Source organism: Amblyomma mixtum, chromosome 2 (assembly GCF_055824585.1).
Source record: "Amblyomma mixtum isolate Tamu chromosome 2, ASM5582458v1, whole genome shotgun sequence".
Lineage (NCBI taxonomy): Eukaryota > Metazoa > Arthropoda > Arachnida > Ixodida > Ixodidae > Amblyomma > Amblyomma mixtum.
This window is the reverse complement of record NC_143013.1, coordinates 50,025,174-50,050,479: the sequence shown is the minus strand read 5'-3', so window position 1 is coordinate 50,050,479 and position 25,306 is coordinate 50,025,174. Positions and strand designations below refer to the sequence as shown.

Sequence of the window (25,306 nt, the reverse complement as noted above, 5' to 3'; positions counted from 1 at the left end):
AAGGAGGCAAGATAGACTATTGTTTTATGACAAAAGGATTGCCGTTTGAAGCAGTTCTAAAGTGCCTAGTTCGTACTCGTCTCAAGTATGCAGGTTAACGAGGGGACATTTTTTTTTTTTCTGTCATGGAGGGTGAAAATTAAGGGTGCAGGATATCCAAGGGTAGGACATTTGTGCCAAAATACAGTTTTTTGCCTCAGTTTACAGAGACTGTTGCTTCAAGCAACTGCCAAAAGAGGAAAAGCGAAAGTATACGAGCTACGGCTGAAAACTTGACCAGTACCCCCATGCGACAGTAGCCACGATCAGACATACAAGACCCGAGACCACCCTGCGAGAAGCACTTAACGCCACAGAGAGAATTAGTAAAGTAAATGCTGCTAACCAACCATTCGCTCAACTCGAGGTCACGTATAATCAGCAGTACAGAAGCGGCACATGTGAGTAAACAGTGTGTCGTGCTATGGTTTAACTTAATTTGCATCTGACCACATGAAAATCAAAGGACGGGGAAGGCTCAGAAAAAGCTTTCTAGCATCCTAATTTTTTACTTTTTTCAGGTAACATATCAACGCTATTTAACTGCAGCACTACATTCAGATGAATTGTTCAGCCGTAGTTTATTGTTTCTGGGGGTTTAACGTCCCAAAGCGACTAATGCTATGAGGGACGCCTTAGTGAAGGGCTCTGAAAATTTTGACCACCTGGGGTTCTTTAATGTGCACCGACGTCGCACAGTACACGGACCTCTAGAATTTCGGCTCGAAATTCAATAGCTGCGGCCGGGATCGAACTCACGTCTTTCAGGTCAGCAGCTGAGCACCATAACCATCGAGCCATGCGGTGGCACCCACCTGCCACAGTGGCTCAGTGATTACGGTGGTCGGCCACAGAGCCCAAGGCCGCATTTTGACAGGAGGCAAAATGCTAAAGACACCTGTGTGCTGTGCGATGCCATTGCATATTAAAGAGCCTCAGGTGGTTGTAACTAATCTCGAGTGCTCCACTATGGCATATTCATAGACCACATGCAGCTCTGGGATGTTAGTAAGCCCCACATAACATGACGTGTGCAGACATTCAAGTTACTGACTCACCCATCGTGCATCACAGCAGTCAATGACACAACACTTTCTGAATTGATGATAAGGACTGATCACTATCGCATTTTATTTACACTGTATCACTACAAACTACTTGCTAGGACCTGTCCCGGCACCGTGGACAGGAGGGGGCCTAGAGGCCGAACGCTGTGTCACGAGCACAGTGCCAGGTTCCGGGGCCGGCGGGGGTGCGACCTTTTCGGGGAACTGCATCCGGTGAATCTCCTTGCGCGCCTCCGACAGCAGCATATTGGGAATGAAGTGTGGGTTGGGCGCCACCATACCCGGAACTGGAGGGTACGGATTGCCTGCAACAACAATTTCATTGCACTCTATGCATCATTGTGACCATCATCTAACTATGTCCACTGCGGCACAATGGCCTCTCCCATATCCCTGTCTTTGGTCCTGTACCAGCTGCGGCTACCACATCACCACAAACTTCCTAATCTCATCCACCCACCTGACTCCCTTGCCTTCCGTTGAAACCCATTTCGCTACCCTAACCGGAGTGTCAGTTATCTTACCTTTGCATTTACATACCGTATCCATGTCCATTTCTTCTTGATTTCAACTAAGATGTCATTTTAATACTACTATGATAAAAAAAAAAATGGTCATGTGCGAAGGAAAGGCACTGGCAGTAACTGTCTCACTCTTGACGGGCCCCGCTGCGGTGGCTCAGTGGTTATGGCGCTCGGCTGCTGGCCCAAAAGACGTGGGTTCAATCCCGGCCACAGCAGTCGAATTTCGATGGAGGCGAAATTCTAGAGGCCCGTGTACTATGCGATACCAGTGCACGTTAAAGAACCCCAGGCGGTCGAAATTTCCGGAGCCTTCACTACAGCGTCCCTCACAGCCTGAGTCGCTTTGAGACGTTAAACCCCAATAAACCAAACCAATCACTCTTGATGGACACTTATATGTGTAGCTATATTTGGTGGACACCTCAACCACAGTGAGGGGAAGGAATGAAAAAGGGAGTGAAAGACGGTAGGGAGAGAAAGAGGCATGGCTCTGGCTACCGAAGGCTTGAGATTAATCTGACCACCTGAGGTTCTTTAACAAGTGCAGACATTGTATAGGACACGAGCATTTGTTGCATTTTGCCTCCACAGAAATATCGAAGCTGCGACTAAGACTTGATACCGCGTATTTGGGCTCAGCAGGTGAATGCCCCAACCACTCAGTCATTGGAGCAGGTACTGTAAAGGCCATGAGCAGGACTTGCTCTGGTTAAAAGGTGTCTTCTTAAAGGTACACTGCAGAGGAATCTGAACTCATCTTTTTGCTGCGGGAACTCGATCTACACGTTCCGAGTATTCGTAGAAACTTCGACTTATTGCCCTGTGCGGCCGATTTCCCTAATTAAATCGAATTAACAACAGGCTCCCGCCTTTATTTTTTGAATTCTCCCCGTACGGTGGGTGGAGTCGACCAACACGTGGTTGGTCGGCCAGCTTCGTGGAGGCTTTGCTTTCGTTTTATTTTGTTTTTTAGGTTTCCGTGAGTAAATAGTTTCATTCGCAGATAATATAGCCGCAAAATAAGCCCGCAGAAATAAAAATACGCGCGGACTATTTGCTTATACAGATTACTACGCATTACTCCACCGATGGCAGAGTGGCAAGCCGCCACGGGACTGGGTGAAATGCACTCCACGCGTTGGTCTACTCCGCCCACCGTACAGGGACAATTAAAAAAAAAAAAAAAAAAGGTGGAAGCCGGACGTTAATTTGATTTAATTAGGGAAATCGGCCACGCAGGGCAATAAATTGAATTTTCTAAGAATACTCGGAACGTGTAGATTGAGTTCCCGCGGCAAAAAGACGAGTTCAGATTCCTCTTCATTGCACCTTTAAGAGGCAGAAAGACAGCAGTGTGGATCAGAGAACGAATTCTTGCCAATGATATCCCAGCAGAAATGAAAGCGACACTAAGGACTACTCCATCTAATTTTTGTTCCGAGTAAAATACTATGACTCTTGTTTGGTAAGCTTGGACTAGTATATGGTCCAAGATCCTTTTCCAAAGAATTTCAGCCCAGAAAGATTGAGGGCCATTTTAACCACATTCTTAAAGAAGAAGAAACGCAATAGCATTTTGGTTGCATGCTATGGTGTCTACAATGTGCGTCTAACGTTCTTCTTGTGATCCTCCCACCAAAACTGTGGTTGGAGCCGGTTCCATTGCCCTTATATGGCATGCATGAGTCATCACCTTCTAGAAAGTTCCAGTACCTTCCTTTGGATTACCATGAGATTTATACTAATCCAACCCACTAATCCACCTCAATCCACTTTCCGGTGTTGGCCTACTTCCAAAATTTTGGGGGTCCTTTGGAATTTCTGGGGGTGGGCCAACTTCCAAATTTTAGGGGTCCACAAATTTTCAAATTTGGCAGTGCCCTACGATTGGCCCACTGGTGGTCACATGGTGATGATAACCTCACGACCCTCACAGTTGTGCCTACAGATAGTTGGGAGTCCTCGTGCCATTACTGATGCAGTAATGATGTTCAGTAATGATGCAAATTGATGTCCCCAAGCTCCCGTACGGCTCATGCACAGCGCCACTGTATTGAACTGCACTGAACTTGGCAACAGTGGGCAGTTTGCTGACAATCCGATGGGCAGATTGCAATGACGTCACAAGCACATGTTACCTCTCTCTTAACCAATCACGAAATATCGTGACAGAGAAGACGAAAGTTTTTTTGCGAGACAACAGACTGAATGCTACCGCATTAACAACTTAGCACCAGGCCGGGGGAAATCTTGCGTTCATTTTTTTAAACCACTAGGACCGGCGGCTCTGGGTATCGAATATAGCACCTCCTGAAAGCGGAAGCTCTACTACACGTTTCTCCTGCAGAAAAACGCACTTATTACTCAGAAAATTACAATTAACGACTTTCTCGCCACTCATTTCAAACTCGTGAAGTATGCACTAAAAAATAATTTGCAATCACCACTTCGAAATGAACAGTGAAAGTAAAATGCAAGTAAAATGGGGTTTGTGGTCACTTTCAAAATCGGCTGGTGACGGTGACACCTGTACTTTATTTTCTCGCCTTCTCTAACTTACAGAAGTTCCATTTTTCAGCTGAAGTAGCATCTTTGTTGTCATAATATAACGATCTATAGCACGAGCCAACTTATATTTGTCCCCAGCGTCCCTTCAGAGAAAAACAATGGGGTTTCGCAGGTGATGCAGATCGATAATCTCTGCTAACTCTTTCCTTACCATGGGAAAGCAGGCAATTTTAGGGCCCTGTGCGTAAAAAAAAGTTTTTTCAGGCATAAATTTAAAAATCTTGCTTTACTGCAGCACATCACGGTGTAGCTAATAGAGGCCGCCACGGTGACTCAGTGGTTATGGCATTCGGCTGCTGACCAGAAAGGCGCGGGTTTGATCCCGGCCGCGGTGGTGGAATTTCGATGGAGGCGAAATTCTAGAGGCCTGTGTACTGTGCGTTGTCAGCGGACGTTAAAGAACCCCAGGTGGTCGAAATTTCCGGAGCCCTTCACTCCCGTGCCTCTAATAGCCTGAGTCGCTTTGGGACGTTAAACCCCATAAACCAAACCTTTTAATAACATAAAAAAAAATAAAAAGCTACAAATTGCTTACGAAGAAAAATATTTGAGTGATTCGTACAAAAATTTGCAAAAAATTATACATATAGTCAGAAAATGGGAGCATAAAATTCTAGAATATACATTTTATACGTTATTATGTCAGACACAAGTGTTCCACTCATGCTGAACTTTCTGGTCAGAACAAAAAGATACCAAATGATTGCAGAAAGCGCTTTGGGCTACACCACAGAGTAATGAAAAGGTTGCCTCAGCTATCAGAACATGCCCATCGTTCAGAACATCGTAGCAGAACATGCAAAGTTACGGACGGGCACCTGGCAATGGTCTGGACAGGCTGCAGCAGTCATTACTGTCCGAACTAAAACCAAGACAAATGGAATTTTATCTTTTCACACTTCGCTGCCGTTTGCATCCAGTACAAAGTCATGTTGGTGCGGCGGAATCACGAGAACAGGGCTGCTAACAAGCAAGGTCGCTGCGAGATGAGGATGCAACCTTGGACACCACCCTCGCTGTGATGGCTCCACGATTAGAAGTTGTGAAGGCAATTTAAGGGAGGACACTGGTCTTGAAAAAAAAATTTTTATTAAAGGTGCACTGAAGAGGAATCTGAACTCGTCTTTTTGCCGCGGGAACTCAATCTACACGTTCCGAGCATTCTTAGAAACTTCGACTTATTGCCCTGTGTGGCCGATTTCCCTAATTAAATCGAATTAACGACCGGCTCTCGCATTGTTTTTGAATTCTGCCTCGTACGGTGGGCGGAGCCGACCAACGCGGGGAGTGCCTTTCAGCCAGCTCCGTGGAGGCTTTGCTTTCGCTTCATTTTGTTTTTAGGTTTCCGCGAATAAATAGTTTCATTTGCAGATAATATAACCGCAAAATAAGGCCGCAGAAATAAAACTACGCGCGGACTATTTGCTTCTACGGACTACTACGTATTACTCCGCCGATGGCAGAACGGCAAGCCGCCACGGGACTGGGTGAAAGGCACTCCCCGCGTTGGTCGACTCCGCCCACCGTACGAGGCAGAATTAAAAAAAAAAGGCGGGAGCCGCGTGTTAATTCGATTTAATTAGGGAAATCGGCCACACAGGGCAATAAATGGAGGTTTCTAAGAATGCTCGGAACGTGTAGATTGAGTTCCCGCGGCAAAACGACGAGTTCAGATTCCTCTTCAGTGCACCTTTAATGAAATCACAGTTACGAAATCTTCAGGGAATATGTATCTTTGTGTGCTGATTCTAAATATGTCATTTAATTTTATGTAAACAATTCCTTGAGCACTTATGCACTTTTTATGCTAGTATTTTGCGGAGAGCTTTGAAGAAAATTTGCTGCGGGAAACTCGCTGAAATGTATGCCATTTGGTTCTCTTGACACCAAGAAATACAATAAGGGTGAAATTGTCTTCCTGCCTATCATAGAACTTGAGTTATAGAGTTTTGAAGTTGTCGCTTCAGAAATTAGAAGGAAAGTTTGTATTCCTGTTCCTGAAGTGGCAGCTTCAGTACCCTATTACTCAAGTTCTATGAGAGCCAGGATGATAATTTTACCCTTTTTGTATTCCTTGGTGTCAAGAGAACCCAATGGCATACATTTCAGCGAGTTTCCTGCAGCAAATTTTCTTCAAAATTCTCTGCAAAATACTTGCATAAAAAGTGCATAAGTGCTCAAGGAATTGCTTTACATAAAATTAAATGACATATCTAGAATCAGCGCACAAAAATACATGTGCCCTGAAAATTTCATAACTATGACTAAATTAATAAAATTTAGTCATAAGTGCTCAAGGAATTGCTTTACATAAAATTAAATGACATATCTAGAATCAGCGCACAAAAATACATGTGCCCTGAAAATTTCATAACTATGACTAAATTAATAAAATTTTCTTTTCAAGACCAGTGTCCCCCCTTAAAAATATTTCCTCCCATGGCTAATAAAAAAAAAGAAAAGCCAAATCTGAAACTGAACCAGAGTTCTTTTGTAACACGCTAGACGACGCTGCATATCGAAAAATAGCTCCGATTTCGTCATTTCCCAGATGGATCATTTCCTGGTGTCGATCAAAATCGGTAGATTTGAACAGGCATGGCAATGAATGAGTTATAGTAACAGAGTGGATTCCAATGGAGAGAAAAAAAAAAGATTCAACTCCCTGTACATGTAAAAGTCACGTGGAAAGATGAGACTAGCAAGTTTCTTGGGATGAGTGGCTATGGCTGACACAAAAAAGAAAGATGGCAGGAGAACAGTGGGTGAGGCTTTTTGTCCAGCTGTACACTGACAAAGAAAAACCTGGCTGACACAGACCGACCAAGTTATCAACACAAACTTCGCAGTGCCACTGTGAGTTTCTGTAGCCATGTTGCACTGCATAAGGAAAGACAAACACTGCAAAGAAAGCAATTGGCACAGATGCCAAGAGTACAAGTGCAGAGGTTTGCAAATGCAGTTTTCGTTGCTTGGAAGAGAGACGATAAATTGTAGCTTGCCTTGCATGCAACATGCAGTTAGTGAAAGCTCACTAATTCAAATTGTTGGATAATTCGAACTGTACAACTAGGTCCGCCCAAGCTCCATTGGAGTCTATGCAAAATATCGCACATTAATTTGAACGTGAATGGGTGATGCTGCTGATAATTTGAAATACGTGTCACCCTGCCTAGGTAGCCTGGCCCTGTGGCAAACCAAGCAATGTTCCCGTGAGGCTGTGCCACCTCTTTGGAGAAGACATGGAGGATAAAATTGGCGCGAGAGGTGCAGGGCTGGATAAACGGGGAAGAGGGACTCTCTCTACGGCGGCATGGTGACGACAAATAGCTGCATGACCTCCAACATTTGTACCCTGCTGTTGCTCGTAATGGCTGACCTCGAAGGCTTCAGTAGCAGCTGTGTTAGCGTCTGTTGTGGAGCGATCGACGAGGCAATAAATGGCGAGATACATAAAATCAGGCATGTCGCAGCGTCTTTGGCGCTCCAAATCTGAAACCACGCGTTCGTGCATGAAACCGCGACATGCGTGAAACGAATGAACAGGAGCTTGTTTGCTGCCTGTCTTTGTTTCGGTTTTCCGGTGCCCTTTGCATCACATTCCACACGTTTGGTTGCAACCAGAGTGGTCAACCTGTGCGGAATATTACAGAACCGAATATTATAGAACAATAAAACAGGCTAATCTCACTACTTCCAGGCTCTTCCATTCTCCCTTGGAGGCACAGACGTGACTTCGTTCCACCACATGAGAGCAGTCACACCCCGACTCACTTGCATGGCATTCTCGCTTGCCAGCGAAGAACAAAGAAGTCTCTTCCTTAAGTTTCCTTAAAGGTGCACTGAAGAGGAATCTGAACTCGTCTTTTTGCCGTAAGAACTCAATCTATACGTTCCAAGCATTCTTAGAAACTGCGATTTATTGCCCTGTGAGGCCGATTTCCCTAATTAAATGGAATTAATGCCCGGCTCCCGCCTTTTTTTTTTTTTTAATTCTCCCCGTACGGTGGGCGGAGTCGACCAACGCGTGGAGTGCCTTTCACCCAGTCTCGTGGCGGCTTGCCGCTCTGCCATCGGCGGAGTAATATGTAGTAGTCCGTAGAAGCAAATAGTCCGCGCGTATTTTTATTTCTGCGGGCTTATTTTGCGGCTATATTATCTGCGAATGAAACTATTTATTCACGGAAACCTAAAAAACAAAATAAAGTGAAAGCAAAGCCTCCACGGAGCTGGCTGAAAGGCACTCCATGCGTTGGTCGACTCTGCCCATCGTACGGGGAGAATTAAAAAAATGAAGCGGGAGCCGGATGTTATTTCAATTTAGTTAGGGAAATCGGCCACGCAGGGCAATAAGTCGAAGTTTCTAAGAATGCTCGGAACGTGTAGATCGAGTTCCCACGGCAAAAAGACGAGTTCAGATTCGTCTTCAGTGCACCTTTAAGCGTCACCTCCGTCTTGCCCCAACTGAGGTAAAGCTGCTCGTGTAAAAATTATTGGTAAGACTGAAATTAGAATATGCATCTGCCATCTGGAACCCACATCAAGCATATCTAATCATTACATTGGAATCTGTTCAAAATCGTGCCGTCCGGTTCATTCATTCCTCATACCCGTACGACACCAGTGTTTCAACTTTGAAAGTAAAATCCGGATTGCCACTCCTTTCATTTCATCGCCACATCGCTAGCCTCGCTCTTTTTCACGAGTTCTTTTATTCTTCTCTGAATCAAGCACCGTACATCACAGCCGCAGCACACATATCTCACAGCACCAGTCACCCATTGCAAGTTGTACGCCCACCATCGCACACTACTACTTTTTCTGCTTGCTCTTTTCTCGAACAGCTTCAGACTGGAACAGCCTTCCCTATGACATCGTCGTCATCGCATTGCCATCTGTTTTTCAGGCGCGTGTAACAAATCATCTTCAATATTAATCAATCATTGCTGTTTTTTCACATTTTCAAGTGTATTCCCACCCCTTATGTAAGACCCTTGAAAAGGGGGCCTTTAAGGAATAAAACTGAACTGAACTGAACTGAATCACATATCGTGACAGCACAGCTTCTCTCGCAGAACGTTTCTCATACATCTACAGCTTTCCCATAAAAAAAAGGAGTGCAGTGATGAAAGGAGGAAATGGTAAGAAACGCAGGCACAGCATAAAATCCCCCTTCTCACTCTTTTACCAGCACTGTGCGGTTGTTCAGAGTTGGGTTTGTCAGCCTGCCAAGGCACGGGGCACCCACCTTTGAGCTCCAGGCAGACCCAGTTGTACTTGTAGTAGGGCCCCGGCTCTGGGGTGTCGTAGACCTCTCTGAAGGGCGTTTGGAGGACGTGAACCCGAGTGTATGCGCCCTGGTAGGTGGCAAAGCGCGGCGCCAGCACCTTGAACAGCTTGTGCACCAACTGCTTCTCCTGTGACCCCAGAACGAATGAGAGCATGGTGATTCTGAGTATCATCAACTGCAGCAAAAGTTAGCAGAAAAAAAATACATTACAGAGAGACAAAAAAGGAAAAAAAAAAGTGCTCCTTGCTCTGTGGGCACCTGCCTATGAATCTGCTGTAACACACAGGCAAGGCTTCAACTGCATGAAAATGTCAGAACCAAGCTCCAGACGTCCGAGACAGTGACTGCTCCAGAAGCACAATTTGCCAAAAGACTGGGCAGAGACACAAAAGAAAAGACTAAACACTGTGCATACGATGGTAATGATGGCTTGCCTATCTGAAGGTGAAATATGTAAACCAATGGTTTGTATCAAATAAAAACACGCTGTAAAATTTTTATCACTGTATCACTGACGAAGTGTTAGAACATATACGTAAAGGGTCTGCCCCTTTCTGGATGTTCGGTCATTCTTCATACCAGCTTAAGTCGAGGATGTTCAAGCACTACAGGTAGCACATATCCGACATTTCACCCTTTCACTGCCAGGTATTGTTACTCACAGCTGCACACACCCTGCCGGGTTTTTTTTTGCAGGTTAGTTTCCTGGAAATTTTTTGCTAGTAACACACTAAAATGCTCTGCAGGACATGCAGACATGTTTATTCAGGATAACCCTATAGACATTAGTTGTACTGAATCAAATCTTCCAGCACCAATCTGGCCCGTCGGATTTCCTCTTCTTACGCAGAGTTTTCGGTGGCAGGGGGTCTTCATCACTGTCATCACTCGACAAGGCACTTAGGTGGGCTCCTTCCGCATTCTCATTCGACTCTGAATTCATAAGCAGTTTTGAATTTCTTCGTCCGTCAAAGTGCGGACAAGTGGAGACACACTGCCTCACATGGCTGCTGTGCTGAAACCAAAACGAAGCTAGGTACTCGGATGTGGAAACATGCGCGCCATCTGTTGTGTAAAATTTACCCTACAAGATTTATGAATTTATGGGGCTTCTCCATAGATGGCGATACTTGTAAGCATCGTTTTTTTTTGTACACAAGTATTATCGGGAGCAGCAGGGGGCGAGTTAAAAAGCCAAAACGAGTTAACTCAGGAGAGGCAGGGGGTGTACTAATGTGGTAGCCCGAGTTATCTCGGGAGTGGCAGTGAAAGGGTTAATTTGACATATTTGACATTTACAATTTAATTCATATTCTATGAGTCAATATGATAATCAGTGTTGTTCAATATAATTCCTCATGGCGCAGTTGCAGTGGCTCAGTGGTTATGGCACTTGGCTGCTGACCCAAACGATGCAGGTTCAATCCCGGTGGCCGCATTTCGATTTCCAAAGCCCTTTACTGCGGCATCCTTCATAGCCTGAGTTACTTTGGGACGTTAAGCCCCCATAAACCAACTCCTCACAGACTGAATATTTGGGTGTAATACCAACTAATGTGCTTGAATTTGTTTCCTCTTGGTACAGCCCATTACCTTTGCATCACATACATATTAAGTGGCACTGGGGAATTATATTTTAATGCAATAGCATTAGAAGCCCCCTAGGGCCAAAATGCGTTGTCGGTCATAAAATTCGCACATTGCCTGGACAGAAGTCCCATCACCAGACCAAAGCAATCCCATTCGCTGCGGGGAAGTGACATCAGCAGAGAGGAAATGATGTCACTTCCCGCGAAGGCATCAACAGCTGTTCATGCTGTCACACTGCCAACATGTAAACGAAATTAGGTGTCGTGTTAATTTTGTTTCCTTTCAGTTAAATGCTGATGGCAATTTTTTAGTGATGTTAATGCATAAGCAACCCCATTTTCTGGCTGCAACTGGTAGTGTGTTGTCTCTCTCTGTTGCATTACCGTTGTTCAACCACGAAAAAAAAAAAGGAAATTTCATAATTTTCCACTCACTCACAGCTCCCCAGCTGGGCACACTTCTTTCTACTGCAAATAGCGCTGTCCTTTTTGAAAGACCAAAATGACCTTCACAGTGGTGGAAATGGCCATGAGACTTCAGAACAGGCTTTGGAGCAGACTTTGGAGCAGGAAAAATGTCTGTTTGGGTAAGCTTTGTTTTTAACAGGAGCCCAATGCTGAGAAATACAGAAATGCAAACTTATGCCTTTCACTTTATTTTTTTTTTGCAGAAAATAACATTATACACAGAACTACCTGCTTTCACATGTGTTCCATTTCCAGTGCTCATGCATTAAAAATGTAAACGTTAACTAATCCAAAGGAGAAAGCAAAAGAGAATGTGTCCCCGCCAGATAACAGATTGGAGTAAAGGCCAACTAAGGTTGCAGCGGTAGCAGAAGACGCATTGTTTCCTGGCTTCAGCTCCTTCTCCAGCCTTCTGAAATTTTAAGTCTCACATTGGCTGCTGTAGTCGAAAGTGCAAGGCTAGCAAGCACCTGAAGTGACTCAGACAGTATGAAGTCCCGCAATCCATGCACAAAGTGGTCGCATATTATGCACACTTAGAGATGTATATAGTCGTGTCTGGCAGCTAGAATGCATAGTGCCACAAAAAACTTGCGGACCCTTTCTACTGCCTCCTGCTTTCTCTGGCTGAAACAAGAGCTCTCAGAGAAATGAAACACATGCAGAACATTTTATGGGCACACAGCTTGGGAATTCCTTTTGGCAAAGATAAATGTCACCGGAGACCCATAAGTTTTGCTTCCCACAAATTAAAGAAGTGTCCCTACTTAAGATTCATTGCTTGTAGAACACACAAGTAATCCTAGCAGTTATACAGCCAGGTGGGCCTCTTGCTCGCTTCGGAAAAACCCAAACTGTGCCCACCGCTGGACAAAAAAAATATGGTGAAAGCTCAATGGGGAACACAGCAGCCACCGCCTCAACTGCAGGTAGACGTTGTCACGTCTGATCCCATGTTTAATGGCAGAGGTGGCGAATGAAGACGGCAAACATGTCAGTGTTAAAAGAGACACTGAAGAAAATTCCACCCAACTCTTGCAAAAACATATTTTGTGGTTCTTCGCGGCTGTGTTGATGTCTGTCCAGGAACAAAAAGTACTGGTGAAAAGAATCGATTCAAAAGTTTTTCTTAGCACCCGATTCAAACTCGCGACGTCAGGAGTGAGAAGGACTCTGCGATCGCCATTACTAAAGGAGGGATGGTGTAAACTTTCCCCAGTGATCCGCAAGTGGGAAACTGTTTTGATGCACTACAGCATGCTTGCGGAAATGGCCGGTGATGGCGACACTGTACTTCTTTCCATTTCTTTTTATTAACCTTCTCCAGTCCCTTTAAAGGTGCACTGAAGAGGAACCTGAACTTGTCTTTTTGCCGCGGGAACTCGATCTACACGTTCCGAGCTTTCTTAGAAACAGCGATTTATTGCCCTGTGTGGCCGATTTCCCTAATTAAATCGAATTAACGCCCGGCTCCCGCCTTTTTTTAAAATTCTCCCTCGTACGGTGGGCGGAGTCGACCAACGCGTGGAGCGCCTTTCACCCAGTCCCGTGGCGGCTTGCTGCTCTGCCATCGGCGGAGTAATACGTAGTAGTCCGTAGTAGCAAATAGTCCGCGCGTATTTTTATTTCTTCGGGCTTATTTTGCGGCTATATTATCTGCGAATGAAACTATTTATTCATGGAAACCTAAAAAACAAAATAAAGCGAAAGCAAAGCCTCCATGGGACTGGGTGAAAGGCGCTCCACGCGTTGGTCAACTCCGCCCACCATACGAGGGAGAATTAAAAAAAAAAAGGGAGCCGGACGTTAATTCGATTTAATTGGGGAAATCGGCCACACAGGGCAATAAGTCACTGTTTCTAAGAATGCTAGGAACGTGTAGATAGAGTTCCCGCGGCAAAAAGACAAGTTCAGAATCCTCTTCAGTGCACCTTTAAGTGCAGAAAGATATGCTTATTTCTACATGATGCCCTTCATCATGTACCCCTTTAGCGTAAAGGCATGACACCAATTATCACACAAAGAGAATGAGCTGTACTGCGAGCGGCATCTATATCAACATGTGGCCCAGGAGGCATTGGCATTCAGAGCTCCTGTGCTATATTGCACCCAATACAATGCAGCCATAGTGGTGAAATATGCTCCCTCCTTGAGGCTTTCACTGCGCACAAAACAATGGGTGTCTCTTGCGACAGAGCCCTGTAAGCCTTACAATGGCTGCGGGCATACACAGTAGAACATATGATCACATGCGGACCACATGTACATGCGCAACACCAATGAAGCAGTGGCAGCAGGAAGGAGCTTGCCATCTACAGAACCTATTACAAGATAATGTGTAATCCAGCTGGAGTACAAAAATGGCAGCATCAGAAACATGCGTTTCAATATCTCCCAAGCTGTACCCTTCAATTATCTTTACTGTCACTGCATCCCACTTGTTTCCTGGGCTCGTTTGGTAAACTGGCCACACAGAAGCAAGGTCAAAGATCAGTGGCCCATGCCCCTGCCAGTTTTGTTCTGTGAAGCTCAATGAACAAAAACGAACCTATTCAGAGCACATCCTCTACAACTGCTGCTGGGGCACTTTCTCTCCCACAGGACACCAAAACTGTGCGTTGCTTAGCTGCATTGAAATGCTGAGTGGACCCCCCTGTTCCAGCTAGAAGATTCTGCCGGACAATTAATTACACTCGCTAGGTCCGCATTTGACCTCGAAAGCCGCACGTCAAGTACTGCACTGATAATCTTGAATTGATCAATGTGGAAGCACATGTGAGCTTCAGAACAGCAGATGCTCGACCCTTTTAAGATGGTAGATGTGGGAGGCTGTCCGATCTGTGCTAGCGTGGTTGCAAACCGAGATGCAGAGGTTGCAAAAAACTTTGACAAAAACCGCATGCTGACAAATGAAGCCACATACGTTTATCCAGAAGTCTGCAAGCTCCATGGTCCGTGTGTGGCAGTCGCCGTAACGGATGGCATCTTGTATCAGCTGAGGGTGCGAAATGAATAGGTTGGCATCAAGCACTTGAATATACCAGAAATGTACGCCATTTCCTATCATCTAGCTCTTGCTCGTGGTTCAACAGAGAACAGAACAACACTGCATACAATGCGTGCTATAACTATTAAAGATGACTGCTCAAGATCTCTGCCGAATTACAGGGCTACTTAACTTCAAGAATAGCGAATAAATGCAATCACATTCTTCAGAACTTTCAGTGGGAACATTGAATAAAAATCTAGCTCAGGGAAGCCAACAAGTCCATTAATCGTGGATTCCTTTCAGGCAGTGCCACAGTTAGTGATGACTCAGGAATGCACAGCTGTCGGCTCCTCTAAAATGAAAGTGTTGACCAGCCGCACAAACTTTTCCAAAGTGCAAATGCTCCAAAGATGAACGCTATGCTGTGCCTGGTAAACCAACAAAAAATGCGCAATACGACAGAGAAGGACACAGGTCGAAAGCTGGACTCACTACTGAAGCTTCATATGAAAAAAGTCCGCCAAGTAGCATTGCGTGTGCATCAGGAATTGTTTTGATAAGTTACGAGGCAGTACATGTTTTCGTTTCTTTTTATTCGATAGTTTCTTTATACAAAATGAACCAGAAAAGCTACAACTTTGGGCAGGCTTAACATCCACGATACAGAAAGCGTGACGATCACTGCGAAATGATCGATGATCAGGCGAAATTTTGAAAGCATCAGGCCAGTAAAAAACGGTGAAGCAACCGCACGAGCATTCTCTGCCGCATTCCTTACGCTATCTCCATCACCGTGACGACGTACTACATAGCGCACTGATTAACACGGCTTGAAGTTGCACAATGTGCGTTAGGAATACTTAAGACACGTATAATTTTTGACGCGCTATTGTTTTCAGAAGCTGCTGTTGGGAACTGCTTCCAAACCCGGAGTAGTACACTCTACCCGGAGTCTGCATGCTCACCCGCTCGGCATATCCCCGCACTTCGTCCGCTCGGGGATGGTTGAGCTCAATCCTTTCATGCTTGAAAAGAGCCGTTAACGTGGCCCTTATTTTCTCTACGCGACCAACGGATCCTTTCACCGTTGTCAATCTGCGATGTCTGTGTGTGACGACGTGTTTCAACGTCGGAATGAGCCGCGTTGCGTCGGCCATGCTCGCTCTTCTTGCGCACAGGCAGCGGCCATTAAGGTCCCGCAGGTTAATAAAAACTTTATAACAAAAATAATTAACAATAAAAGTAATAAACTTATAAAAATAACACAAATAATTTTAAAAGACGAAATATTTGTTTGTAGTAAATTATAATTAAGTTTACTTTTTGTCTTTTTTCGAGAAGCATTTGATGCGGACCTCCTTTTTCGTTTTTTGTCGCCTAGGGTTCACACAGTCATGGGTAAGTGCTCTCAATATTTGTCGTAATATAAAGCTTACTAATGAATAAATTTACTCACATTTACCAAATAAGCAAGAGCAGTGTTTGCTGTTCCTAACTTTATAACGAACAAGCTCAGCCAACGAGTATTACGCACTGTGAAAGCCGCTGGCGAACTGCCTTCATGCGGCGGACCGACATGGCGGAGTCATTACACGTGCAACGTGAAAGTCTGTGGTGTCTGGCGCCAGTACTGTGCGTTCTGCCTGTTGATAGAATAAAATTTGCGCACTGCCGTATTGATGGAGCTCGTTTACTTCGCCAAACCTTGGCGATTGCCGTGGTTGTATTTCTCGGGAACTTGAGGCCGACATACTGACTGTGGCATGCGTGTCCAGGCAAGCCTCGTGGATTGCGGACGGCGCGCAAGCACCGTAGCCACCGCCGTGACCAGCGGTGGCACGACAAGGATTACAAGAAGGCTCACCTGGGCACCCGCTGGAAGGCCAACCCTTTTGGAGGCGCCTCTCACGCCAAGGGCATCGTGCTCGAGAAAGTGTGAGTGGCCACAGACGCCCGGTGGTGGTGTGATTGAGCACCGCTCGGTGGTTGCTGCGGATGCGATGGCTGAGTGCTAAATGAACTACTGAGCGCAGCACGTTAAATGATTCTGTACTAGAATAGCCATCTGGGCTAGTTGATATGTATTCAATTCTGTGTTGTGCGTCTCATCGTTGTGTTCCGTCTGTGCGTGCTGCATTCTCATGAAATGAACGTTAAATGATTCGTTCAGCATTGCGGATCAATCGAACTTACCATGTCTTCCCTCCCTTCCTGTTCCTCGTGGTTTTGAATAGTACTATTGCGCGCAATGGGACTTTCAACACGCCCGTAGTGAGCCAACTGAGGTTTGCACTTTATAGTAAATTAATGGACCTTCACATGGAGCGCCTGATTGCACAACCTCTCAGCGTACTTTGTTCAGTGCACGTTAAAGTACCTTAGGTAGTCGAAATTTCTGGAGCCCTTCACTACGGCGTCCCTCATAGCCTGAGTCGCTTTGGGACGTTAAAGCCCCCATAAACTAAAAGCTTTGTGAACTGAGCACCTGCCACATCTTGTGCGTTGCAGCTTACATTGGACTGGTTGTGTTTGTTACCATTCGCTCTGATAACTGGTAATGGTAGTGCAGTGAACTGCTAGGTGTACTGCAGGCTCAAAACAGCATAGTGCCACAATAGTGTAGCCTTGACACTACTCCAAATAGCAATGCTAGGTACAGCAACAGTGCTTTGTTGAATGCGTTGCAAGACCTCGTTGGGTGCTTGCCTCTTTTGAATAAGAGTTCCGGGGCACATTTAAGACCACCTGGGAGACCTCCGTGCTTGTGAATGGCCCAAGCCAGTCATTGGATAACTGAAGCTTTGTTGCTGCAGTTCTGACAGTTGAAGCGTATGATGTCGCTGGCACGAGTGCTCCTTTTCTGTTAGCAGCACTGAACACCCAGTCTAGCGACTGTATTGCACAGACCCATTTTCAGTGCAATGTCACTGAACTTAGCCACAGGTGGTCAAAATTTTCTGCAGCCCTCTACTACGGCATCCCTTATAGCCCAGGTAGCTTTGGGACGTTAAACCCCATAAATCTGTAAACATTGCGTGCAGAGAAAACTGGGCCAGTAATGATGCTGCATGGCATGCAGCATCATTATGCTGTCGACACAAATCTCCAGGATGCATGAAAAACCATCTGGGTGTATTGAAGCGGCATTCGAACCATGAGGCGCTAACAAAGTTAGGTGTTTTAGTTGCTGCTCATGTGCCCTAGAGAATTTTTTTGCTGATAGCGCATTGGGCGTGGGGGCTGTAGTTGTGACTGCTGCGAAACGGCCAGAGTGCGAGAGCCCGCCATGGCTTTTTGCATGAGATGGAAGTCCCAACGTGTTTTTCTCGCTTAACCGCATGCCTTGACAGATGTCCTCTTTCCCTCAGCAGCGGAGTGGCGAATGAGGTGACTTTTGTTGCTCCCCTGTGCAGTGGTGTTGAAGCCAAGCAGCCCAACTCTGCCATCCGGAAGTGTGTCCGAGTACAGCTGATCAAGAACGGCAAGAAGATCACAGCCTTCGTGCCCCGGGACGGTTGCCTCAACTACATTGAGGTGGGTGGCCTTTGCATTTCGTTTGCTGTGTGTTGCAGAAGGGGTCCTTTCCTGCTGTTACAAGTATGAAAGAAAAAAACAAGTCACTTCAGGTTTGTTTGCATCATAATGGGTCCACGCAGTGATGTCATAATTGGCACCACGTCGCACTGTGTGACAGCCCAAATTCCAGGCGTCGCTTTTTGTGCTCAGCCACCCTAAAGCCAAGAGCAGTTAGAAGCATTGGTGCTCAATATTATGGGCATGCTGGCAGTAAAGGACGACAGAGGAGACATTTTCATATTCGGCACCTATCTGTCTGCCAAGTTTCTCGCCTCTAAGATTGGTTCTTTAGTGTAATACCAGTTAATATAATCTGTCAACTGTACTCAAGCCGAAATCTATGTCGGATTGGCTGTTTTCCGCAATGTGAGTTGCCATTTCGTGCACACCATTGCAATTGCATTCCTGGTCTTGCTTGAAAGGTCTTCCTTTTGTCTTAAATTTTCTGTCCCTGCTGCTACCTTTTGCCCAGTGAATGTTGAGAAAAAAACAAGGTCAAATTTGCAACCCTATTGGCTGCTGAGTGCACTTAACAGTAGGGCATTACCCAATTGGTGGAGCTGTCTGGCATTATATGCATGGGGCACTCAAGCTGCGAAGACGCAACGCTTTGTGCTGGACTATGTGTTGCGAGAAAAATATGCATTGATGCCTGGTTTAATGCGCAAGGTCCTTTCATGGCATAAGTTTGGCAAGAAGAGGTAACAATTGATAATCTCGGCCAAGAAAGACGAAACTCCTGCACTGAATGATTGAGTCAGTGAAGCTGCTTAGATTGAAGTAGGGGCTGGCAGGCTCCCTGGCGTGGGTAACAGATAGCGGCCACTTCCACTAAGACATTGTGATGCTGCAGCCCTCAGATGTGCAGCAAAACAAGGTTATAAAAACTGCAAGAACTTGCAGTAATGGCAGCAGCAAAGGGGAAGTTGGGTTGTTTTGCTTATAACAGCAGTGCGGCGGGCTGTCCACTTGACAAGGCATGCTTCAAGATCCTTAGCCTGGCTAAACCAGTTGCTGAAACTTGCTGAATGTAAAATGAGTGGCAGCGATAGTGTTTGAGAAACTTGTTCTTGCATGTGTAAACCGCGGTTACCCTTACAAAGCTCGCTTCAGGTATGTGCTGATCAATCAATCAATCATTTTTTATTCAAGACAATAATACAAAACTATTGTCTTGGGGGACGTGACAAAAGGCGGAAAAGTGCCTGATGAGGTCACGCCACCCTGTGGCAAGCAGCGGTTTGACACTCATGCAGAGTTTCAACAGAGTTTACATGCAGAGAAATGACCTAGATGAAACTGTATCCCCCAACCCCCTTATAATATTTTTTTTTACAGTGCAAGAACATGTACAGGAACGGAGTACAAGAATAAGTGCAGCAACTTCTACTAGCAATGCATGTTAACAAAACACTTCCAAACATAAAATACATGTAAACTATCGAACTTGAAGCACATGAAACATAAAATTGAAGACAAGAAGAAAAACATGAAAACATAACACACTAGTCTTCCTTTAAGAATAATCCCTTCAGTGTTTTCTTAAACCTGCTTAATGAAAGATTTTCGGTTAATAGGTCATGAATGACGGGATAGTTGTTTAATAAATCTGCTATCTGACAGCTTAATCTTTGATGTCCATAGTTTGTTCGAGCTCGGGGCTTGACTATGATGCTCTTTCTTAAATCGTACACACTTTTTTCCTGGCATTTTGTTTCAAAGGTAGATTTATCCAAACGGTATTGGCGGTAAACTTCGAGGCTTAGTCTGTATTTGTAGAGCTGAGGCATTTGGAGTATTCCATGCGATCTATAGTAGGGCGCACAACTAGAGGACAGCTCTAAGTTACTGATAGCGCGTATTGCTCTTTTTTGTATTGATAGTAGGGAATCTAAATTTGTTTTCGTCATGGTTTGCCACACAAGAGAGCAATAGCAAAAACGTGAATGTATAAGGGAGTAATACACCAGTCGTTTGATAGAAGCTGGTAGGTAGCACCTAAGTCTGTTTAAGATGCCTAAGGCACGAGAGAGATCAGTTCTAAGGGTGTGGATGTGAGCATTCCATAGGAGATTTTCGTGGAATGTCACACCTAGAAATCTGGTAGTAGAAGACTGTTGTATGTCCAGGCCATTAAATTTTAAACATGGAATTGTGTACATTTCAGTACCTTTGGAGCGAAAGTAAGTGAATGCCTCAACAATGAATGTGCTTGGTGCACGGGCCATGCAGAGAACTGGGAACTAGCAAAGTGCCGTTGATACATTTTTTCAACAGTGCGCATACTGCACTGCGATCTCCATACCACAACTTGGCAAGACTGTGTGAAAAGGAAGTTGACACCTGCAGCTGAAGAAGTGACGGCAAAGTTAACACTGTCTGCTCAGGAACTCTACAGTGAGCTGAGCTTGAGCGATACTGGCAACATCAGTGTATCGTATGGTGGCGCATGGACGACCTGCGGCCACTCGTGCGTATGTGTGGGCACAGTCATTGAACTGTTCACAGGTCTAATGCTTGAGTACATTGTTTTGTGTAACTTTGGTGCTGGGTGTGAGCAGTGTCTAAAGGAAGATGACTCGTACTACCTAGCCTGGAGGGCTGGCCACCTATGTTAACGAAGCACTGACATAAAGGCCAGGGAAATGGAATTGGAGGCTGCCCTTATACTTTTTCATTTGAAAGACCTCTGAAGAAGAATGGCCTTCAGTGTACAGGTAAACCTGGATGTAATGTAATTGGGCAACCGCATTCACACAGTAAACCCCCCATTACTTGGAGTCGTAAATATGGACAGGTATTTCGCGATTGCAGTGATAACGTGAGTGCGGCAGCAGTCGTCACTGTCTCGGCCGTGGTTCGCATGACGCTACGGCGTGCGGGATTAGAAGAGTAGGAGAGGCATGCTATGCTCCTGTTAAAAAAAAAAAATTGTTGTGGTCTGGCCGTTTTTCGGAGACCTTAGAACAGACTCCGGCTCGGTTGCTGGCACACACTGCTGTCCCCGCTCCCACTGCGCATCTCAGCTCCTGAACTGCGTGAGCAACCGAGCGGTGGTGATGGATGCGCACTGCTTGTTCCATGTGTTCTTTGCTGCGTCCTGTCGTTTTGTGTTGTTTTTGGACGTGAGCTGCTGTATGTAGTGCCACTTGGTGTTATGCTGCGAAAGCTGTGGAGGCTGCTGCGTTTGCTGTGGAGGGGCGCCGATCGTGCTGGTGCATGGCACTGTTCACTCATTAGGATTGCAAATGTTCCTTCTGTGGAGATTCGCTTTTTATCATCGTAAAACTCTCATGATTCGACCATATTTGAAGCTACACAGCTCTTTTTAATGAATGGTCGGCATGGCAAGTTTAGTTTTATCAAGGTTGACTGATGCAGCGCCTTCGTTGCGTGCAGTTGCAGTTTGCAAATGCACACGCTTCATTGGGGGCGGCTTTGGGGAATTGAGATACTTCATAATATTGAGGAATTGGCTACATGGAAGTTTGTTATATCCAGGTTTAACTGTACAATCATGCTGTTTGGTGGCAGCAGCTGTTGCTTTTCTTGCTTTGCAAGTGGCAGATGTGCATAGTAATATCAAGGTACAGGATGCACGGGCAAAGCCGTGCAGAATTTGATGTCTCAGCACGAGGGGACGGAAAACACCTCGGAGACAAAGGTACCCTTACCGAAAATATGGTGACCAAGGGCAAATTATGCTGGAGCATTGAAATCCCACAAAGGAGATGTTGAGGCCACACAGAAGGCTATGTTGTCGTCATACCTTAGCGTTACTTCCAGCCGCCACAGTGGTTATGGCACTCTGCTGCTGACCCAAAAGACGTGGGTTCGATCCCGGCTGTGGCGGTCGAATTTCGTTGGAGGAGAAATTCTAGAGGCCCGTGTACTGTGCTGTGTCAGTGCACGATAAGGAACCCCAGGTGGTCGAAATTTCCGGATACCTTCACTACGGCATCCCTCATAGCCTGAGTCGCTTTGGGACGTTAAACAGCCATAAACCATTAACTAAACTTCCAATAATGAGGCCTGAGACTCTGTGCCCATCAGGACCAGACTCTTGGTGCCCGCAGAATGCAGCATGCATGCCAAGGGGAGCATTGCGGCCTGTCTATGCGCACTTATCGGAAAGGAAGCTCCTTGCACCAAAATGCAGAATGGTAGTGAGTCTACTCTTCGATATGGGCTTCAGCACTCGAGGAGCGCCATGCATCATTGTACACCGTGCAAGTTGCCGTGGCTGAGGCAGTGACATATTTCAATGAATACAACGAAAGAACTGCAGAGTCTTGAGGACTTGGCCTGAATACCAGTGCAGGGTGCACTGCTCGTAAACATGCTGTGGCTGAAAGTGTTCAGGGAGCACACAAGAAGCTTCACTTGGACGCCAGCAAGCAGTCGGGCTTCATTGCTGGTGGTTATTAGCCATTTTGGATTGTAAACATGCAAGTTATGCTGCTGGTTTCGTGTACTTTTCTCATACAAGTTATCTACTATGAGCTTTGCGGGCTCGGTACTTCAGTACCCAGAGCACATAGAGCTGCAATTTTGTTTGCAGTAGAAAGCTAAATGTATGCTGTGTGAGAAATGTTGGCATCAGCTTTTCCGATTGCGATTTCCAAATTTTGTCGAGCTTACTGCCACGAGATAACCTCTCTTTGAATACTGAGATTCCCAGGGGTGTGCAAGTACTAGTAATTACTATGTACCAAAAAAACTGCTCTCAACATTTTATTCTTTACTTGTTGCTTTCTGACCATGCCTTAAAATTCATTATTAGCATTTAGAGGCCTCACACAGTGGAAGTTAATTAGCTTGCAGCTGATTGAGCATGAAGCATTTTTAGCATTTGATGTTTTCAGGGATCACTTCAGTCCATTCATTGGGATTTATTTGCGCAGCATGTCATTTGAGATTGCTGCAAGACTAATGTGCAGCGCTGCATCAGGTTATGGAGCTGCCTTCGTAATGGGCACACAATCCTCTGCTAAGACGCCTTTTAGTGCTATTATATTTGTATGGCTTTTCGGTGTGCCTGCCAACTGTCGGGTTGTTGTGCAAATTTACGAGATCTGCACAAGTGTTCTAGCACAGCTGACTGCGGTAACCGCAAGGACAGTTTTTGTCTATAGCTACGTACCTCTGTGACCATGAACCAAACCCACTGTGGTATATTAGGCAATGCTAGCACTACGGTATTATGGTAAGCATCATGACTGCCCTCTCAGCCGAGCGCTTGTCTGCATTGCAAGTTGTGGCTCTAAAATCCTGTGTCGACGGGTGCCGCATGGTGCGCTGAGGTTTTGGCCCGGACCCAGTGGTCAGTTCTCTGTGGTGTTGGTGTTTACAGAACTCATACATTTGGTTTGGTTTGTGCCAATGCCGTGACCACCCTAGAGAAATTGCCAAGAATTGTGTAGCCGTGACGAGACCTCGGCTACCTTTTTTTTTTTATGAAGGTTGACATTGGTGCCCTATGCTGGCTCTAGCAAGCGTGTTAGCTTACAAGCCAAAAGCTTGGAGCAGGAGTCATGTGGGGGCCTTTTTGTCGGACTATGCAGGAGAACGACGAGGTCCTGGTGGCAGGCTTCGGTCGTAAGGGCCACGCCGTGGGTGACATTCCTGGTGTCCGTTTCAAGGTGGTCAAGGTCGCCAATGTGTCCCTGCTGGCCCTGTACAAGGAGAAGAAGGAGCGCCCACGTTCCTAGGGAAATAAAACCACATTCACCCCACACACAGCCCACCATCACTTGTGGCTACTTCCTGTTCCGTGTCAAAGGGCTCTCTGCCTCTGCACCACGTGGTGTGACGGCATTTTATTCAAAGTATATCGTTTACGCATAGGTCACACACACATCACCCATAGCTTCTTATTAACAAAAAAAAGACAAACCTGTGTGTGAAATGTGTGGTGATGAGCTCACAGTTACTCACATTTTAATCTCTTGTTCGCATCTCAAAGAACTTGGAAAAAAAATGTACTGTATCTTACAATGGACACATTCCATTTCATCCCGCATTAGTGTTTGGCGCATGATAACTAACTAACATGTGGTGTAACAAGTTTGCTGTAGCAGCTAGTACATTCACTTCAGGTGTGCACTCTGGAAAGCTGAGCCAGGTGCAAGAATTGGGTGCCTGTGTGTTTTCACGGAAAGCATCTTGAGGTTCAGGCAGGCTTTGAATAGTATATACCTGTATGCTGTTGAAAAAGCTCTGTGCTGAATGATTTATGTACTAGAGAGCCAGAACGCTGGGTTAATGCTAATGGGATGCCTTCAGAGTTTTTTGATTTGCTAATGACTAAAAGTTCTTGCTATGTCTTGAAAGAGCACTGAGGACAAATTGTAGTTGACCTGCTTAAATGAATCACCATCTTTTACAAATAAAAACCCTGCATTAAGAACTGCATTGTTGTAACCTAAGAAAGGCAAGAATATGAAATACACTGGTCTCTATCACTGACTAACTGCACAAGGAAACTGCATGCATTTACTGTTTTTTTCTAGCATAAATTTCCAGAGACTAGGGTACTCTGCCAGCTACAGGTAAACGTAACAAATGCGTATTTTGTTGCCGCACAAACTTGCTTGGAGCAATAGAATTTATTTTCATTCAGGGGGTGGGCGTGGCTTTCAAATCTCGAAAGTACAATTTTCGAAAATGATTTCATACCATGGTCATTTTAATCACGTTCTTTCAAATTTTCCACAAAAATAGCTTGCAAACGACTAAAAGAAAGCTGGCTGAAATCTCTGAAAATGTCAGTTTTCTCAAAAGTGTATTATGACTTCACTGCCCTACCTACAGAGAGCATAACAATGGCTTCACGGATTTTCATATGGTTTGTTGCACCCTGTTCCTTGAAAAATTTTCTCTGCAGTAATGTTGCTCTATTGTTGGATTACTTGACAATTTTTTTTATTCCATCACTAATTTTACACGACAGTAATGAGTGCATTATCCAAGCTTGGATATAACATTCTGTGCAGAATACTGTGTGGCTGTGAAAATATTTGGAGAATATCACTGCATCAAGCATTCCTTTGGGTAAAGCTTCGGCATAGCAAATGAGCACATAAAAATGCTGGAACTAAAGATATTTCAGTGAAATTTTGTATTCAAGCATTCAGCAGACTTAACAAAAGCATGCCAAATTTCAATGCCTCACGCTAAAAAATATATTTCGCCTC

General features: G+C 45.2%; 2 protein-coding genes across 2 annotated transcripts; one reads left to right on the top strand and one right to left on the bottom strand.

The window, feature by feature from the left end:
• Positions 1–1,141: 1,141 nt before the first annotated feature.
• mRpL17 (mitochondrial ribosomal protein L17) lies at positions 1,142–15,722 on the bottom strand. Its single transcript, XM_089571565.1, has 4 exons — positions 15,500–15,722; positions 14,469–14,540; positions 9,447–9,615; positions 1,142–1,411 (listed from the first exon to the last, which is right to left on the bottom strand). Exons 1-4 carry the CDS (start codon positions 15,689–15,691, stop codon positions 1,194–1,196), a joined length of 651 nt encoding a protein of 216 aa, XP_089427691.1. The 5' UTR covers positions 15,692–15,722; the 3' UTR covers positions 1,142–1,193.
• A 161-nt stretch (positions 15,723–15,883) lies between these two features.
• On the top strand, positions 15,884–23,847 carry RpS23 (ribosomal protein S23). The gene is made up of 4 exons (XM_089571566.1): positions 15,884–15,932; positions 16,310–16,469; positions 17,948–18,068; positions 23,675–23,847. The coding sequence occupies exons 1-4, from the start codon at positions 15,929–15,931 to the stop codon at positions 23,819–23,821; spliced, it is 432 nt and encodes a 143-aa protein (XP_089427692.1). The 5' UTR covers positions 15,884–15,928; the 3' UTR covers positions 23,822–23,847.
• The last annotated feature ends 1,459 nt before the right edge of the window (positions 23,848–25,306 follow it).